Below are 19,207 nucleotides of genomic sequence, written 5' to 3' on the forward strand. Positions count from 1 at the left end.
GTGTGTGTGTGTGTGTGTGTGTGTGTGTGTGTGTGTGTGTGTGTGTGTGTGTGCATGTGTGTGTGTGTGTGTGTGTGTGTGTGTGTGTGTGTGTGTGTGTGTCGGATTTGCACACTGATGTGTCAACAATAAGTATGTGGTGGGCACTGAGCTTTACCTTGTGTGATTTGATAACAAAACCATTCGTTTGTCATCTTTTTCCAGGACAATCAACATGGCTATGGTATCCGAGTTCCTGGGTCAACTCTCTCTTAATACAGTAAGACACTATAAGTTTCAGTCAGTAACATAAATCCAACACTAAGTACATTGCATTTAATCGTTCACTTGGATTCACTCCACAGTCCACACTCATAACATTGTCTTGAATCCACAGTGCCAAGAGGCCACCTACCCCACTGTGGTTCCTGCCAAGGACTTTGATGCTGATATAGATGCAGCCAGAATATATACGGCTATCAAAACCAAGGGTAAATGGTTCACATGTTTTTTGTAAAATAGTGCGAAGTGTGGGCAGGGCAATGAAGCTGGTATTTGTGAGTCAGCTTCCTGGCTTTAAACACGTTTTACTGTGCTTGGAACCTGGGAACGTCTCCAATGTAATGTTTTGTCTATATCTCCACTCTGTACTTCAATGCCAGGGGTGGATGAGCATACCATCATTGACATCCTAACCAAACGGACCTACTCCCAGAGGCGAGACATTGCCTTCGCATATGAAAGGAGAGCCAATAAGGTAGGCCATATAACAAATCTGGCCAGTCTTGCCTGATAAGTCTGAGTCTGATAAGCTTATTTTCATCAATTCACACACATTAGACGTTACAATGCAGGGTCCTTGATAATCACTCACCAAGCAAACCAGTTTCACTCTCACCATTGAAAACTCCTCGGTTTCCCCCTCCCCTCAGGTTAAGAGTCTGGGTGTCGTCCTCGACAGTACCCTTTCATTCCACACCCACATCAACACCACCATCCGATCCGCCTACTTCCACCTCAGAAACATCAACCTCCTCCGCCCCTCCCTAACTCCCCACAGTGCCGCTATCCTGGTTCACTCTCTTGTCACTTCCCGCCAGGACTACTGTAATTCCCTTCTCTTTGGTCTCCCCCACAAACTCCTCCATAAACTCCAACTAGTCCAGAATGCTGCTGCCCGTATCGTCACCAGAAACCCTGTCATCAGTCACATCACCCCTGTTTTACACCAACTCCACTGGCTCCCCATCAAATACCGTATCGACTTCAAAATCCTTCTCCACACATTCAAGGCCATCCATAACCTCGCCCCCCCCCCCCCCCCCCCATACCTGTCTGACCTTGTCCACGTCAACATCCCCACCCGGTCTCTCAGGTCTGCCTCCTCCTTCACCCTGAAAGTCCTCCCAGTCCGTCTCTCCACCATGGGGTCAAGAGCCTTCAGCCGCTCTGCCCCTCACCTCTGGAACTCCCTCCCCCCTGACATCAGAAACATGGACTCTATCACCATATTTCAAACTCACCTCAAAACCCACCTGTTTAGGCAGGGCTATGACTCTGTGTGACCTCTGTGTCTTCTGCTGCAAGCTGTGCCCTAGTTTTATTTTTTCCTGCTTTTAAACTGTGTTCTTGTACTGCTTTTAATCTGTACGGCGACCTTAAGTGCCCTGAAAGGCGCCTTATAAATAAAATGTATTATTATTATTATTATTATTATTATTATTATTATTATTATTATTATTATAATATAGGCCACTCTCTGATGAGGTTCGATGCTTTTCTTAACAGGACATGATCACAGCCCTGAAGGGAGCGCTGTCTGGTTCACTGGAACCCGTGATTCTGGGACTGATGAAGAGCACGGCCCAGTACGACGCCTCAGAGATCAGAGGATCTATTAAGGTAAAGGACACATTATACTGTATTACCTGTTACCACTTTCCAGAAAACACTGGAGCAGGTTGTAAGGCTGCACTGCCCCCTCCTGGTAAAATGACAGTAATTGTCTCCACCTTGCACTCCAAATGAGTTCGTGTGTGTGTCCGTCCGTCTGTTAACAGCTAATCTCCGGCACCGTTAACCCGGTCGATGCCAAATTTTGCACACACACTCCCTGGATGCCAACGATGAACCTCTGCCCCACCTCTGAATTTTCCAGAACGGCCTGTTATAGCACCACCAGGAGGCCGACTTTTGAAAAACACATTATATTACTCCTCCAGATTCTGTCCAAAAATCCCGCAAATTGTTACACACTATCTCTATAGTCATGTGTTCAAGACGGACCTGTCCAATATTTCATATTCCATCCTAATTGGCTAACATTGGCTTCAAAGATTGCAGGATTGGCCCATTTTGAACAAAAAGCCTCAAATCATGAACGCAACATGCAATTTACGTTAAATCTTTCACAGACTTTCCTACTAGACTGAGGAATATATCCCACCCTTTTCACATTGGCCTGTTATAGCACCACCAACAACTCACAAGCTCACAATGTTGTGAGCTTGTAGATCAGTTTGGGAACCACTGCTTTAGTAGATGGTCTATCCAGGCCTGGGATTTGGTCCTCCCCTGCTGTATCGCCTTTTTCAACAACAAAAATTGAAAATCAACATGGCTGCATCATACTAATCAATAATCATAGTAGTTAAATGATAGTGTCAAACTTTTTCATTTGTATGTTCTGAATGTTATCACAAGGTCTCCGTAAAGATGGAAATATGAATGGAAAGATGTTTTATTTTCATTCTCAGGGTCTTGGAACAGATGAGGAGGTCCTAATTCAGTTTCTGTGCTCGCGCAGCAACAGTGAGCTGGTAGAGATCAAGAAAGTTTACAAAGAATGTAAGTCTAAAACGTGCATTTAATAAGATTCTCAGCCATTAATATGAGATGTGGAAGCTGGCATCCCAAAGCACCATATGCAATCACCATACATTTAATTGTAGAGCTTTTTGTACAAAACCTTTCATCAGAACCTGTGATATCAAAAGGGATCGCACCAAATAAAAGGTCTTGCGGTCTTCTTTCCATTTAGGCCCTATGCAATTCATTCATACACATGACATGAAGAATAACAACACAATTCTATATCATCAATAATAATAATAATAATATGTATAAATATAAATAAATATAAATGTATGCCTGCATACCTGACCAATTACCTCAAAATAGTGAGTGACTGTTGAGGGCAAGGCTGCATTTACAATGTCAAACCCATTTTCAATTGCTTAACTCTGTCTTCTACCCGGAGCCAGACTAGCAAAATGGGATGGAAAGAGGTGGGTCATGGGCCCCAGGCCGAGAAGTAGTCGAATTAGTTTGGTTTGGGAGGTCTGAAGCTTAGTCTTAACTCTTAAGTGACATTGTGATGCTGGAGAATCAAGAGGTGGAAGCATAGTCAAAGGAGGGCTGAATCAGAGCTCCTGCTAGAGTTTTGAGAGCACTTTTGTTGACAAAAGAGGAAATTTTGCCCAAGAATCTTGTTCTTTGATTTACTTTTTTTTTTAATCAGCTGAATATCTCATTTGTAAATGTTTTTACTGCAGTGTTCAAAAAGGACCTGGATAAGGATGTGGCTGGGGACACCTCCGGGAACTTTGCCAAGCTACTCCTTGCCCTGGTTCAGGTGACTTCTAGTGGTTCCTGTCTTAATGCATAATTTGTCTTTAACACCATATGCCCTCAACCAGTTCCCTGAGTCATACCATTATTTCTATGCAGACTAAGAGGACAGACCCATCCTGTGTTATTGACTATGAAAAGATTGATGAAGATGCCAGGGTAAGTACCATATTCATCAAATTTCAGTCAGCATACTATATGTGAATGTCTATGTAAACGCATGACACCTGTGCCATGAGCTTGCAAAGGCGCCCCTCTTGACAGGTGGTTCATTATTGTAACCCAGGCTCTATACAATGCTGGAGTTGGGACGAAAGGAACAGATGTGGCTACATGGATCTCCATTATGTCAGAGAGAAGTGTACCCCACCTCCAGAAAGGTACAAAATCCAGTCAAGTTACAGCATTAAGTCTTTGTCGTATATGGCCTCAATAATTCGTCATGCTATAACCAAATGGCACATAATTATTCTACTACACTCTGTGCTAAGTCTGCAGTCACTCTGGTCTATGCAAGGCCTGCCTTTGTCATTCAAAAGCAGGGTCTAGCCATCCTGCATAGTAAGTAGCTGGCTCGGCCATAGGTATGATAGGAATCAGCATTCAATTGTTTAAACCAACAGGTCACTTGATTAAGCCTCAAGACAGCATTTCTATGCATCTCAATGTCATTTTGTATGTAAAGGTTTTAGACCCCTCCCTGGAACACCTCTCTTTGAAGTAGACCACATATAATGTCTGTGTTTGCAATGTTAAAGGAGTCTTATAGGGGCCTAGCCATCGAGAGGTGGTTAGGCTGTGTCCTGCTCCCGTGGGCCAGCTCGCCTGGTCCACGGGGAAGCTCTGCTGTTCTGTGTAATCTCTCAATAAATACAACTCTGAATGCATCTTCAATTCACATCTCTCTGCGTGCTCCTTCATCTGATCGCCTGAGGCTTTGACGCCAACTCTTCAGCCTTATTTGTCTATTTTTAGTCCAGTTTTAGTGAGTGTATAGTTAGGAATTACACGACATAATGGAGCCTGAACAGATTTACTTTTGGGGTGGTTAATTCCATGCCATGGTACAAAGAACCAGTGGACCTTCGGTGGACGATTTTTGGCAAATTGGCGTTGAGTTGAATTTTATTTTTTCGGCGAACGGCGGTCGGCGGAACAAAGGGAGTTGGACCAACAGCACGTGCGGTGCTCTCTGACGTGGACGGCGACGCAGCGGGAGGAAGCGCCTCTACAGCGCATCGGATGGCGACCTGCGGATCTACACATATCGGCGGGAAGCGGCGGCGATCCGACCGGGGAAAGCGACACTACAAGCGGCGAGAGGATGCGTCTCTTCACGGCAAGCATGCAGCGGCCAGGAGGGAGGCGTTCTACAGGCCTTCACCGAGAGAGTCTTCCACCGAGGGGGGTCTCCGACCAAGCGGCGACCGAGAGCTTTCATCACGGCGTGCGGCGACAGGACGGCACGGCGCGATTCATCTCATCAGCGGTCGAGAGCGGCGACCACGTTTTTCATTTATTCTTCATTCTTCAAAGAGCAGAGCAAGCTCACGTGTTGCGTTTTGATCGATCCGTAGCTGCACGAGCGTACATATTTTTCTTTCCAGTCATTATGTGATATTTTATATTCATAGTGTCTGGAAGGGGGGAGTGAATATGTGTGTTGGACGGACACGAAAGGACAATGGACACGTGAGTGGCAGTGCGCGGACAAAACATTGCAATTGTCTTCATGATGCAGTTCTCAGTTTGACCACAAAAGGTACGTCACAAGTCACATGTTTAGAAAGGGGAATTATATTTGAGAAAGATTTAAAATACAGTATGAATAAGTACTGTGTCGAATTGTGGGCTAAAGTAACCAGAGCGAAAATGGTGGTCAGAATAGTTAAATCTATTAACCTTACTCGGTCTGTAGGCCTAGTATGGGGCTAAAAGTAACTCTGGTGAAAAAGTAGCATGATATTGGGTTATCGCTTCATCTTGGAGCAGTGACTGTGTTTTTACGGTAGATTGACTTTTTCTCAAACGAATAATAGATATTAAACAAGTTAAGAGACAATGTTTTGCGACACTAAAAGAGTTCATTTATAACAGATGGAAGAGTTTCAACAATCTATCTGTATTCAAAACGTTTGTGTAATGTAAGTTTATTCAACATATATGTAGGCATGTGTTGATATGTGTTTTGTCGAAGTTTAAATTAGTTAAAAAAGTTGATTAAAGAGCCTATGGGTCTTGGAAATGATTAAATAATGTTTAGCTCGATTGAAACAATTGTATGTGGCTGTAGTCAGTCGGAGGATAGCGCCCCTATCAATACGCGTCAGTACGTAATTCGTCTTGGTATTAATAGAGCTAATTATTGTTTTCTCGTATGAAATTTAGTGTGCGAATAATAAGTCAACTGAAAAGGCAGTTAGGTGCCGCGACGTGCAAGGTTTTGCTGTTAATATCGAGATAACTTGGAACTTTGGGAGTGAGTGAGGAAACGGTAGCAGCGTAGGTCGATTCGGGGTAATGTAATTGCAGCGTGCTGTCATCAAGATCAAGCGTTCGAAGGAATAGTTTCAAAATATATACGGGATTAGTAAGCGCGTCTGTAAAAAAACTTGTGTGTTTCTGTGAATTGCAAGGAGCCTGTTAATTGTAGCTTTTAGACGGGCCGTCCTGTTTGGGGTGGTGAAGTTATAATGTGGGTTTTTTGGCACATGTGTGCACTGTGTGCTGTGGGATTTTGTCTGGTTTCGCGGCGTACAGAGTAAGTGCTAATTCATGAGAGTTAAAAAATGGAAACACAGGGTAAGACAAAGGGGTGGTGTGTTTAAATGTCAGTTAATTGTGCTAAATCATGTTCCATTTTTGCATTGTTTGAAAGAGTACCTAGTTGTCAGAAAAGTGGTTTAAATTGGAGTAAATAATTCGATAAATTGAGTCATAAAAATAGCCTATTATGAATCAAAGAGGTTTTCCTCAAGACGTGAAGAGAGTTTTCGTTATTATAATTTAGACTCTGGCCTGTTAAGGTAAGCAACCATGCCTTAGTAGAGTAGAATTTAAAGCAATATAAACGTATATGTATGACGTCCTAAATATCAAGAAAGCGGTAATATTCAACTATCAGGGATAAATAAGGCTAAAGAGAAATCATTTATGACAAGCTGTATATCCTAAAAAATGTAAATGCAAATGTCAAATTTCATATATGCATGAATATGCCTGGAATTATTTTGGGAACCTTTAAAGTGTAACGTTCTGTTGTTTCTTTCCTAATGTTTAGTATAGTACATGTGATTGGGTCAAGGGGGGTATAATGGAATTATTGTTCCATATTCTTATGTGACCATCTAGTGATGGTCAAGGGGGGAATTATGTCGTATATGGCCTCAATAATTCGTCATGCTATAACCAAATGGCACATAATTATTCTACTACACTCTGTGCTAAGTCTGCAGTCACTCTGGTCTATGCAAGGCCTGCCTTTGTCATTCAAAAGCAGGGTCTAGCCATCCTGCATAGTAAGTAGCTGGCTCGGCCATAGGTATGATAGGAATCAGCATTCAATTGTTTAAACCAACAGGTCACTTGATTAAGCCTCAAGACAGCATTTCTATGCATCTCAATGTCATTTTGTATGTAAAGGTTTTAGACCCCTCCCTGGAACACCTCTCTTTGAAGTAGACCACATATAATGTCTGTGTTTGCAATGTTAAAGGAGTCTTATAGGGGCCTAGCCATCGAGAGGTGGTTAGGCTGTGTCCTGCTCCCGTGGGCCAGCTCGCCTGGTCCACGGGGAAGCTCTGCTGTTCTGTGTAATCTCTCAATAAATACAACTCTGAATGCATCTTCAATTCACATCTCTCTGCGTGCTCCTTCATCTGATCGCCTGAGGCTTTGACGCCAACTCTTCAGCCTTATTTGTCTATTTTTAGTCCAGTTTTAGTGAGTGTATAGTTAGGAATTACACGACATCTTCTTAACAAATGTCTAATGAAGTGCACATAAGAGTGAAGGCTGATGACATTCAAACAAAGTGTCTCTGGTCAGATTTGAACAGGGGTCGGCTGCAGGTTGATGTGACTTGGTTACTAGGTCAGTAAGAATCACTGATCCCGTAACCTTAATGTCCCCAATTTGATTATCAATTAGGGACCTTTGGTGCACATTGTAAGCCTCCTCACCTCACCCTCACTTCCAAGTCTCTCTTCACTGTCCTGTGCAGAATTCTAATAAAAGTGCTATAAAGATAAGCAGACTTGTATGCGCTTTGCGTTCTAATGCAGAGTAAATACTGTAACCACCGACTAATTGTTCTCTCTCCCTTGCTAGTATTTGGCAGATATAAGAACTATAGCCCCTATGACATGCAGGAGAGCATCCGCAAAGAAGTTAAAGGAGACCTAGAAAAGTCATTCCTCACACTGGGTACGTACTGTGTGTGTGTGTGTGTGTGTGTGTGTGTGTGTGTGTGTGTGTGTGTGTGTGTGTGTGTGTGTGTGTGTGTGTGTGTTGTGTGTGTGTCTGTGTGTGTGTGTGTGTGTGTGTGTCTGTGTGTCTGTGTGTCTGTCTGTCTGTTTTTATGTCCGGAAACTCAGGCTTCAGTCTCGCCTCCTCGGGAGACAGGTCTGCACTTGACTATATTTATGTAATGTGTATCAAGTTCTAAAATCAGTCATAACAAATGTATGTACTGTACATTAGTTCAACTTCCTGAATCAGGATGGAACATGTCTTATCAAATGTATATTTATTTTGCATTTATGTTCCAGTTCAGTGCTTTGAGAACAAACAGCTGTACTTTGCCAACAGACTCAGTGAAGCCATGAAGGTAATTTATAACACCCACTTTATTTTTCTTGCTGAAATTTGGTTATTTTCAGTTTTGGGGATATTTTTGGGAACAGATGCAATGCATGTGAGATGTACTGTACATGTTCTTGTGAAAGTATAATATTCCTACAGGAATGCTGCAGCTGCCAGTGGCTTACACCAGCATTGCATCACTCTGAGCTTATAGAGTGCTTAGTGTTTGCTACTGTATGTATCTCAGTGCCTCTTGTCTGCTTAGGGCAAGGGACTCAAGGAGAAAGTGGTGACCAGAATAATGGTGTCACGCTGTGAAGTGGATCTCATGAAGATCCGAACAGAGTTCAAGGCACACAATGGCCAGTCCCTGTACAAGACCATCACTGTAGGTGTCAACATAATACAGATTATACAATATTGAACATTTATTTAAACAATTTAGAAAAGGAATTGATCTCATGCTGTGTATTTGTTCCACATTCAGGAACACACCAAAGGCGACTACCGGAGGGCTCTGCTTAGCCTGTGTGGTGGAGATGACTGAAGCACGAATTACATCTAGCTTTCTCATAATGACCGGTTTCCACTCTTGGATAGGCTGGTGGATTACAAATACTGGATTACAAATATAAACCAACAGTGCAATGCAGTGCTTACTTTTCTTTTCATATCGAAATTGGACAGTGCTACATGGAAATTATTTTCCAGAGACAGTTTTACATTATCAAAGTATTAAGGTGCCAAAGCGCAGTTTACGGTTTTTAACATGTACAGACAATAAAAATGCTTTGATAAATTAATGCTTTGACATTTTGTTTGTTTCAGTGAACAATGCATGTGCTTTTCCAGCAGAGGGCACTAGTGTGACATTTTCATGAAAATGACATAACTGTTTGGAGAGAAGGCATCGACTGTTATGCATTGCATTAATTAACTATAGAACACTGTAACTGTAGCTATTTGGGCACGTCTTAACGAGTCAAAATATAAAATGTGAATCTGCTTTCATTTATTAAACTTTGACACTTACTGCAGTCTTGCTTATTATACCCACATGTCAGAGACATTACAAGCTATGATTAAATGTTTATGGGGACCACAGCCTATGACTGTATCGAAAGAAGAATGATGTACATTATTTTGTCTGCAGTACGAAACTATACATGGCCTATTTGAGCACTGTCCAGCCACAGGCCAACAACAGACCATCTGCTCAGCCTGTGGTGCAGTCTTATAGACCTACTGTCAATAACCATTTGTAGTTTTTTAAATATTTAAGTTTTAAGTCCCAAACGGGGGAGAATATAATAAGTCGAATGTGCCGCTTTTTATCGTTTGGGTTTACACAAAGACGGACATAGCTAGATACTACACATGTCATAGCTGATATTAGTAGATCTTGAGGGTGTTGATTTCGTCGACTAATAGCCTACTATGACAAAAAAAAACGCTCGTTTTTCACTGATATATAAACTAAATATAAACTAAATTAAAACTAAGCTACAGTATCATGACTAAAAGTAAGACTAAATATATTTGGGCCTTGCAGGGCCTTGTTCTGCCTCCGAGACCACGTCGCATTTAGCATGGCTAACTAGAAGGTCTCCAAGCTCCGAGTCCTACGGAAGACCTGCATGACAAGATGCTGTAGCGATGGGGTGGTGGACACAGACGCCCAACGCCCCGAACGACCACCGCCACTAATGCTTCACGTGCATGGGCTGTCGGGCTCTGGACGTCCCACAGCGCTATCGCAGGAAACTAGGATGGTGAGGACACCGTCTTCCCTGGCTGGGCCATCTCCCCAAGACAAGGTATGTGATTGTGATGCTAGGTTTGTTTACGTTAACGCTAATTAAACTGTACGAGGTCGGGATACCTCTTTTGATGGCTTCATAGGTTTTCAGATAGGATGTTTTCAGCGCTCGCCCAGCAGTCTGCCGTCTGCCATCACACAGGTGGATGCGTGCACGGCTGCATGCAACTATAAAAGGTGATATGCCCTCAACCAGTTCCCTGAGTCATACCATTATTTCTATGCAGACTAAGAGGACAGACCCATCCTGTGTTATTGACTATGAAAAGATTGATGAAGATGCCAGGGTAAGTACCATATTCATCAAATTTCAGTCAGCATACTATATGTGAATGTCTATGTAAACGCATGACACCTGTGCCATGAGCTTGCAAAGGCGCCCCTCTTGACAGGTGGTTCATTATTGTAACCCAGGCTCTATACAATGCTGGAGTTGGGACGAAAGGAACAGATGTGGCTACATGGATCTCCATTATGTCAGAGAGAAGTGTACCCCACCTCCAGAAAGGTACAAAATCCAGTCAAGTTACAGCATTAAGTCTTCTTAACAAATGTCTAATGAAGTGCACATAAGAGTGAAGGCTGATGACATTCAAACAAAGTGTCTCTGGTCAGATTTGAACAGGGGTCGGCTGCAGGTTGATGTGACTTGGTTACTAGGTCAGTAAGAATCACTGATCCCGTAACCTTAATGTCCCCAATTTGATTATCAATTAGGGACCTTTGGTGCACATTTGTAAGCCTCCTCACCTCACCCTCACTTCCAAGTCTCTCTTCACTGTCCTGTGCAGAATTCTAATAAAAGTGCTATAAAGATAAGCAGACTTGTATGCGCTTTGCGTTCTAATGCAGAGTAAATACTGTAACCACCGACTAATTGTTCTCTCTCCCTTGCTAGTATTTGGCAGATATAAGAACTATAGCCCCTATGACATGCAGGAGAGCATCCGCAAAGAAGTTAAAGGAGACCTAGAAAAGTCATTCCTCACACTGGGTACGTACTGTGTGTGTGTGTGTGTGTGTGTGTGTGTGTGTGTGTGTGTGTGTGTGTGTGTGTGTGTGTGTGTGTGTGTGTGTGTGTGTGTGTGTTGTGTGTGTGTCTGTGTGTGTGTGTGTGTGTGTGTGTGTGTGTGTGTGTGTGTAAGTTATCGATAGGCCTAATGGATGAAATTTAGCTTGGTTGCTAAAAGTTGATCAATTTGAGTAATTAGCATAATATGTGACCACTGACCATACTATTAACAACCTGTATAATGATCAAATAAAGAGTTCAGAAAATCCTACAAACCCTACTGGAATCGAGACCTTCAAACTCTATGGGATAATTTAAGATCAGCTGAGAGATAAGGTGTAAAATTTTAAATCTGAGAGAAGGACTAAAGATAGAATTTAAGAAAAGACAAACTGAATTTGACAAGAGGAAAACTGCAAAACTGCAAAACTGCAAACTGCAAAACTGCAAAATGCAACTTTAATAGAGGTCTTTCACTACAGATTGATTATTTACACACTCATAATTCCCAACAGTTCTGGAGTGAAATAAATAAGTTGGGACCAAGAAAATCTAGAGAAATACCTATATGGAGGTAAGACTAGAGAATGGTGAATGTAGTTCAGAATTAGGGGTTGTTTTGCAAAAATGGGGAAATGACTTTTCTAATTTGTTCTCTGGTTGTAATCATTTATTTGATGAAATGTTTTTGAAAGAAACTATTTGTTTAAAAAATGTAATGGAAACCCAAATGAATTCCGATACAACCAGTAGCAACATGTTTTTGAATGCAAACTTTTCTAGAGAAGAAATACAAAATGCTATAGACAGATGTAAAATGAAAAAAGCGACTGGACTCGATTAAATCTCTAATGAGGTGCTGAAGTCACTGAGGTTGTTTAATGTTTTGTTTGAATTATCTCAGTTTTGTTTTGACAGTGGCATCACTCCTACACAGTGGAATAAGAGCATCATTAAACCTATCCCAAAGTCTTCAAAGAATGATCCAAAGTTACCACTTAGCTATAGAGGTATAAGTCTTATTAGTTGTGTATATAAACTGTATTCCTCCATTTTAAACAGGTCTGCTTGTGGATGAGCAAAACGGTTTTAGAAAAGGGAGAGCATGTATTGACCACATTTATGTCGTCTCTACTATTATACATTCAAGAATTAAGCAGAATAACTCTACCTTTGCCTGTTTTATTGACTTCAAGAAGGCATTTGATTGGATTAACAGAGACCTCCTACACCTACAGTATCGATTGTTAAAATCTGGAGTCAATGGGACATTTTATAAGTCCCTTTATCAAGCACCAGTTGCCTGTGTTCAGATTAACAAATATAGAACTGGATGGTTCCCGCAACAATTTGGGGTGAAACAAGGACACATAGGCCTACTGTCCCCACATTATTCTCCATTTACCCAGCTAACATGTCCATCTGGGCCCAATTGGGTTTTGACATGGGCTATGGGCATGGGTTCCAAGTGGGCCGTGCACCCAGTTTTCACAAAGGGCCCACCCGTGTTAGCCCATATTGGCTTACGTGGGTTTCTAACTGGATCTTAGGTGGTATCCAAATGGGCCATTTTATTTCAGAACCATGTGTGTGCACCACCTGTGTTTGCCTATATGGGTTTGAACTGGGATCTGATTGGGCCTTAAGTGGGTACCAGCTGGGCGAATTATATGTGAGCCATGTAGGCCACACTTGTGTCCGCCCTCATTGTCTTCCGTCCTGTTTCTGTTGTCACCTGCTGTCGATTGTTCATTCCTACGGATAGGATGCAGTGCGTTGTGTGTTTCCAGTTTTTTGTAGTAGTTTCTTCAAGTGTTCAAACTTTATGACTGGATAGCACTCGATCTGTAGAGTCCTACATTACTATCTCCTACGATCAAGGGTTAGGGTTAGGGCACTGTAGCATGCTGTTTTTCATAATTTTTGAGGACGAAAATCACTCCGACACCATGGACTGTAGCCCATGGTCTGGAAGTGATTCTTTTTCTTTTTTCAAATCCTCGTTTTTCATCGTTTTTTGACCATGGATTATAGCCGGTTTAGGGTTAGGTTCCACAGGCTAATGAAGTGTAAATTCGGGGGTCCTTGACAAGAAAAGGTTTGGGAACCACTGTTGTAGAGGGTCTATAGCAGGGGTGTCAAACTCATTTTGTGGCAAGGGCCACATTGCGCGAAAGGTGACTTGATGAGGGCGTTTTTTGAAATTTAGATTTTTTTTTTATCCTGGTTTTTCATCATTTTTTACCATGGGCTATAGCCCATACCGTACGGCATACTATAGCACGCCGTTTTTCATATTTTTTGAGGATTTGAAAAGAAAAAAAAACGATGGGTTATAGCCCATCGTTTTTTTATTTATTTTTTAATCCTCGTTTTTCATCATTTTTGACCATCATTTTTGACCATCCCACTGAGCAAAAGCCGGCTATTAGACGTGCGTCTAAAAATGGGATAGACGTCGAAAAAGGTCTAAAACACGTCTATTTTTAGACGTGTTTTAGACACATCATTTTTGAGGATTAAAAAAAAAAGAAAAAGAAAACATGGATTATAGCCCATCGTTTTTTGAATTTTTGAAGAAAAAAAATCATCCTCGTTTTTGAATGAATTATTTTTGAATGAATTTTTTTTTATCCTCGTTTTTTTTATCATTTTTGACCATGGGCTATGGCCCATACCGTACGGCATACTATAGCACGCCGTTTTTCATCATTTTTGAGGATAAAAAAAAAAAAGAAAAAACATGGGTTATATCCCATCGTTTTTAGAATTTTAGAATTTTTTTTAATCCTCGTTTTTCATCATTTTTGACCATCCCACTGAGACGTCTATTTTTAGACGTTTTTTATCCCATTTTTAGACGCTCGTCTAATAGCCCATACCGTACGGCATACTATAGCACGCCGTTTTTCATAATTTTTGAGGATTTGAAAAAAATTAAGAAAAAAAAACATGGGTTATAGCCCATCGTTTTTTGAATTTTCAAAAAAGAAAAATAACCTCGTTTTTCATCATTTTTGAACATGGGCTATGGCCCATACCGTACGGCATACTATAGCACGCTGTTTTTCATCATTTTTGAGGATTTGACAAAAATGAAAAAAAGAAAAAAAACATGGGTTATAGCCCATCGTTTTTTGAATTTTTTATTTTTTATTTTAACCTCGTTTTTCATCATTTTTGAACATGGGCTATAGCCCATACCGTACGGCATACTATAGCACGCCGTTTTTCATCATTTTTGAGGATTTGAAAAAAACAAAACAAAAAAAAACATGGGTTATAACCCATCGTTTTTTGAATTTTTGAAAAAAAAATTAACCTAGTTTTTCATCATTTTTGAACATGGGCTATAGCCCATACCGTACGGCATACTATAGCACGCCGTTTTTCATCATTTTTGAGGATTTGAAAAAAATGAAAAAAAAAAAAAAACATGGGTTATAGCCCATCGTTTTTTGAAAATTTGGAAAATAAATTAACCTCGTTTTTCATCATTTTGGATAATACCGTAAGGCATACTATAGCACACCGTTTTTAATCATTTTTGAGGATTTGAAAAAAAAAAAACATGGGTTATAGCCCATCGTTTTTAGAATTTTAGAATTTTTTTTAATCCTCGTTTTTCATCATTTTTGACCATCCCACTGAGAAATAGCCGGCTATTAGACGTGCTTCTAAAAATGGGATAAAAAACGTCTAAAAATAGACGTCTAAAACACGTCTACTTTTAGACGTGTTTTAGACGTCTATTTTTAGACGTTTTTTATCCCATTTTTAGACGCTCGTCTAATAGCCCATACCGTACGGCATACTATAGCACGCCGTTTTTCATCATTTTTGAGGATTTGAAAAAAATGAAAAAAAAACAAAAACATGGGTTATAGCCCATCGTTTTTTGAATTTTCAAAAAAAAAATTAACCTCGTTTTTCATCATTTTTGAACATGAACATTTTGAGGATTTGACAAAAATGAAAAAAAAAAAAAAACATGGGTTATAGCCCATCGTTTTTTGAAAATTTGGAAAATAAATTAACCTCGTTTTTCATCATTTTTGATAATACCGTAAGGCATACTATAGCACACCGTTTTTAATCATTTTTGAAAAAAAAAAAACATGGGTTATAGCCCATCGTTTTTAGAATTTTAGAAATTTTTTTAATCCTCGTTTTTCATCATTTTTGACCATCGCACTGAGAAATAGCCGGCTATTAGACGTGCTTCTAAAAATGGGATAAAAAACGTCTAAAAATAGATGTCTAAAACACGTCTACTTTTAGACGTGTTTTAGACGTCTATTTTTAGACGTTTTTTATCCCATTTTTAGACGCTCGTCTAATAGCCCATACCGTACGGCATACTATAGCACGCCGTTTTTCATCATTTTTGAGGATTTGAAAAAAATGAAAAAAAAAAAAAAAACATGGGTTATAGCCCATCGTTTTTTGAATTTTCAAAACAAAAATTAACCTCGTTTTTCATCATTTTTGAACATGAACATTTTGAGGATTTGACAAAAATGAAAAAAAAAAAAAAAAAAAAAAAAATAACATCGTTTTTTGAAATTTTGGAAAAAAAATTAACCTCGTTTTTCATCATTTTGGATAATGGGCTATAGCCCATACCGTAAGGCATACTATAGCACGCCGTTTTTCATCATTTTTGAGGATAAAAAAAAAAAAAAAAAAACATGGGTTATAGCCCATCGTTTTTTGCATTTTTGAAAAAAAAAAATCATCCTCGTTTTTCATCATTTTTGACCATCCCACTGAGAAATAGCCGGCTATTAGACGTGCTTCTAAAAATGGGATAAAAAACGTCTAAAAATAGACGTCTAAAACACGTCTACTTTTAGACGTGTTTTAGACGTCTATTTTTAGACGTTTTTTATCCCATTTTTAGACGCTCGTCTAATAGCCCATACCGTACGGCATACTATAGCACGCCGTTTTTCATCATTTTTGAGGATTTGAAAAAAATGAAAAAAAAAAAAAAAACATGGGTTATAGCCCATCGTTTTTTGAATTTTCAAAACAAAAATTAACCTCGTTTTTCATCATTTTTGAACATGAACATTTTGAGGATTTGACAAAAATGAAAAAAAAAAACAAAAACAAAAAAATAACATGGGTTATAACCCATAGTTTTTTGAAATTTTGGAAAAAAAATTAACCTCGTTTTTCATCATTTTGGATAATGGGCTATAGCCCATACCGTAAGGCATACTATAGCACGCCGTTTTTCATCATTTTTGAGGATTAAAAAAAAAAAAAAAAAACATGGGTTATAGCCCATCGTTTTTTGCATTTTTGAAAAAAAAAAATCATCCTCGTTTTTCATCATTTTTGACCATCCCACTGAGAAATAGCCGGCTATTAGACGTGCTTCTAAAAATGGGATAAAAAACGTCTAAAAATAGACGTCTAAAACACGTCTATTTTTAGACGTGTTTTAGACGTCTATTTTTAGACGTTTTTTTATCCCATTTTTAGACGCTCGTCTAATAGCCCATACCGTACGGCATACTATAGCACGCCGTTTTTCATCATTTTTGAGGATTGAAAAAAAAAAAAAACATGGGTTATAACCAATCGTTTTTTTTTATTTTGGAAAAAAGAATAACCTCGTTTTTCATCATTTTTGAACATGGGCTCTAGCCCATACCGTACGGCATACTATAGCACGCCGTTTTTCATCATTTTTGAGGATTTAAAAAAAACAAAAAAACAAACAAAAAAAACATGGGTTATAACCCATCGTTTTTTGAAATTTTGGAAAAAAAATTTACCTCGTTTTTCATCATTTTGGATAATGGGCTATAGCCCATACAGTACGGCATACTATAGCACGCCATTTTCCATCATTTTTGAGGATTTGAAAAAAATGAAAAAAACAAAACAAAACATGGGTTATAGCCCATCTTTTTTAGATTTTTAGATTTTTTTTTAATCCTCGTTTTTCATCATTTTTGACCATCCCACTGAGAAATAGCCGGCTATTAGACGTCTAATAGCCCATACCGTACGGCATACTATAGCACGCCGTTTTTAATCATTTTTGAGAATTTGACACAAAAAAAACAAAAAAAAAACATGGGTTATAGCCCATCGTTTTTTGAATTAAAAAAAAAAATTACCTAGTTTTTCATCATTTTTGAACATGGGCTATAGCCCATACCGTACGGCATACTATAGCACGCCGTTTTTCATCATTTTTGAGGATAAAAAAAAAAAAAAAAAAAAAAAAACATGGGTTATAACCCATCGTTTTTTTAATTTTTGAAAAAAAAAATTAACCTCGTTTTTCATCATTTTTGAACATGGGCTATAGCCCATACCGTACGGCATACTATAGCACGCCGTTTTTCATCATTTTTGAGGATTTGAAAAAAATTAAAAAAACAAAACAAAACATGGGTTATAGCCCATTTTTTTAAAGATTTTTAGATTTTTTTTTTATCCTCGTTTTTCATCATTTTTGACCATCCCACTGAGAAATAGCCGGCTATTAGACGTGCTTCTAAAAATGGGATAAAAAACGTCTACAAATAGACGTCTAAAACACTTCTATTTTTAGACGTGTTTTAGACGTCTATTTTTAGACGTTTTTTATCCCATTTTTAGACGCTAGTCTAATAGCCCATACCGTACGGCATACTATAGCACGCCGTTTTTCATCATTTTTGAGGATTTGAAAAAAAATCAAAATTTCAAAAAACATGGGTTATAGCCCATCGTTTTTTGAAATTTTTAATTTTTTTAACCTCGTTTTTCATCATTTTGGAACATGGGCTATAGCCCCTACCGTACGGCATACTATAGCACGCCGTTTTTCATCATTTTTGAGGATTTGAAAAAAATTCAAAATTCAAAAAAACATGGGTTATAGCCCATCGTTTTTTGAAATTTTGAAAAAAAGATTTAACCTTGTTTTTCATCATTTTTGAACATGGGCTATAGCCCCTACCGTACGGCATACTATAGCACGCCATTTTTCATCATTTTTGAGGATTTGAAAAAAATAATCAAAATTTCAAAAAACATCGGTTATAGCCCATCATTTTTTTAAATTTTGAAAAAAAAAATTAACCTCGTTTTTCATCATTTTTGAACATGGGCTATAGCCCCTACCGTACGGCATACTATAGCACGCCGTTTTTCATCATTTTTGAGGAATTGAAAAAAAATCAAAATTTCAAAAACCATGGGTTATAGCCCATCGTTTTTTTAAATTTTGAAAAAAAAACATTACCTCGTTTTTCATCATTTTTGAACATGGGCTATAGCCCCTACCGTTCGGCATACTATAGCACGCCGTTTTTCATCATTTTTGAGGATTTGAAAACATTTCAAAATTTAAAAAAACATGGGTTATAGCCCATCGTTTTTTGAATTAAAAAAAAAAATTACCTAGTTTTTCATCATTTTTGAACATGGGTTATAGCCCATACCGTACGGCATACTATAGCACGCCGTTTTTCATCATTTTTGAGGATTTAAAAAAAATGAAAAAAAAAAAAAAAAACATGGGTTATAACCCATCGTTTTTTGAATTTTTGAATTTTTTTTTTAACCTCGTTTTTCATCATTTTTGAACATGGGCTATAGCCCATACCGTACGGCATACTATAGCACGCCGTTTTTCATCATTTTTGAGGATTTGAAAAAAATGAAAAAAACAAAACAAAACATGGGTTATAGCCCATTTTTTTAGATTTTTAGATTTTTTTTTAATCCTCGTTTTTCATCATTTTTGACCATCCCACTGAGAAATAGCCGGCTATTAGACGTGCTTCTAAAAATGGGATAAAAAACGTCTACAAATAGACGTCTAAAACACGTCTATTTTTAGACGTGTTTTAGACGTCTATTTTTAGACGTTTTTTATCCCATTTTTAGACGCTAGTCTAATAGCCCATACCGTACGGCATACTATAGCACGCCGTTTTTCATCATTTTTGAGG

General features: G+C 38.9%; 1 protein-coding gene and 1 long non-coding RNA gene across 2 annotated transcripts; both read left to right on the forward strand.

The window, feature by feature from the left end:
- Positions 1-207: 207 nt before the first annotated feature.
- Positions 208-9,240, forward strand: LOC310855456 (annexin A2-like). Its single transcript, XM_083760474.1, has 12 exons — positions 208-259; positions 377-470; positions 642-736; positions 1,768-1,881; positions 2,736-2,826; positions 3,534-3,613; positions 3,709-3,768; positions 3,896-3,989; positions 7,939-8,034; positions 8,379-8,437; positions 8,678-8,800; positions 8,900-9,240. Exons 1-12 carry the CDS (start codon positions 215-217, stop codon positions 8,957-8,959), a joined length of 1,011 nt encoding a protein of 336 aa, XP_083616600.1. The 5' UTR covers positions 208-214; the 3' UTR covers positions 8,960-9,240.
- Positions 9,241-10,455: 1,215 nt separating this feature from the next.
- LOC310855592 lies at positions 10,456-11,186 on the forward strand. Its single transcript, XR_014569005.1, has 3 exons — positions 10,456-10,518; positions 10,646-10,739; positions 11,130-11,186. It is a non-coding gene; the product is annotated as an uncharacterized lncRNA (long non-coding RNA).
- Positions 11,187-19,207: the final 8,021 nt, after the last annotated feature.

The sequence above is a fragment of the Protomyctophum parallelum genome (genome assembly GCF_964188405.1).
Source record: "Protomyctophum parallelum genome assembly, chromosome: 3".
Taxonomy (NCBI): domain Eukaryota; kingdom Metazoa; phylum Chordata; class Actinopteri; order Myctophiformes; family Myctophidae; genus Protomyctophum; species Protomyctophum parallelum.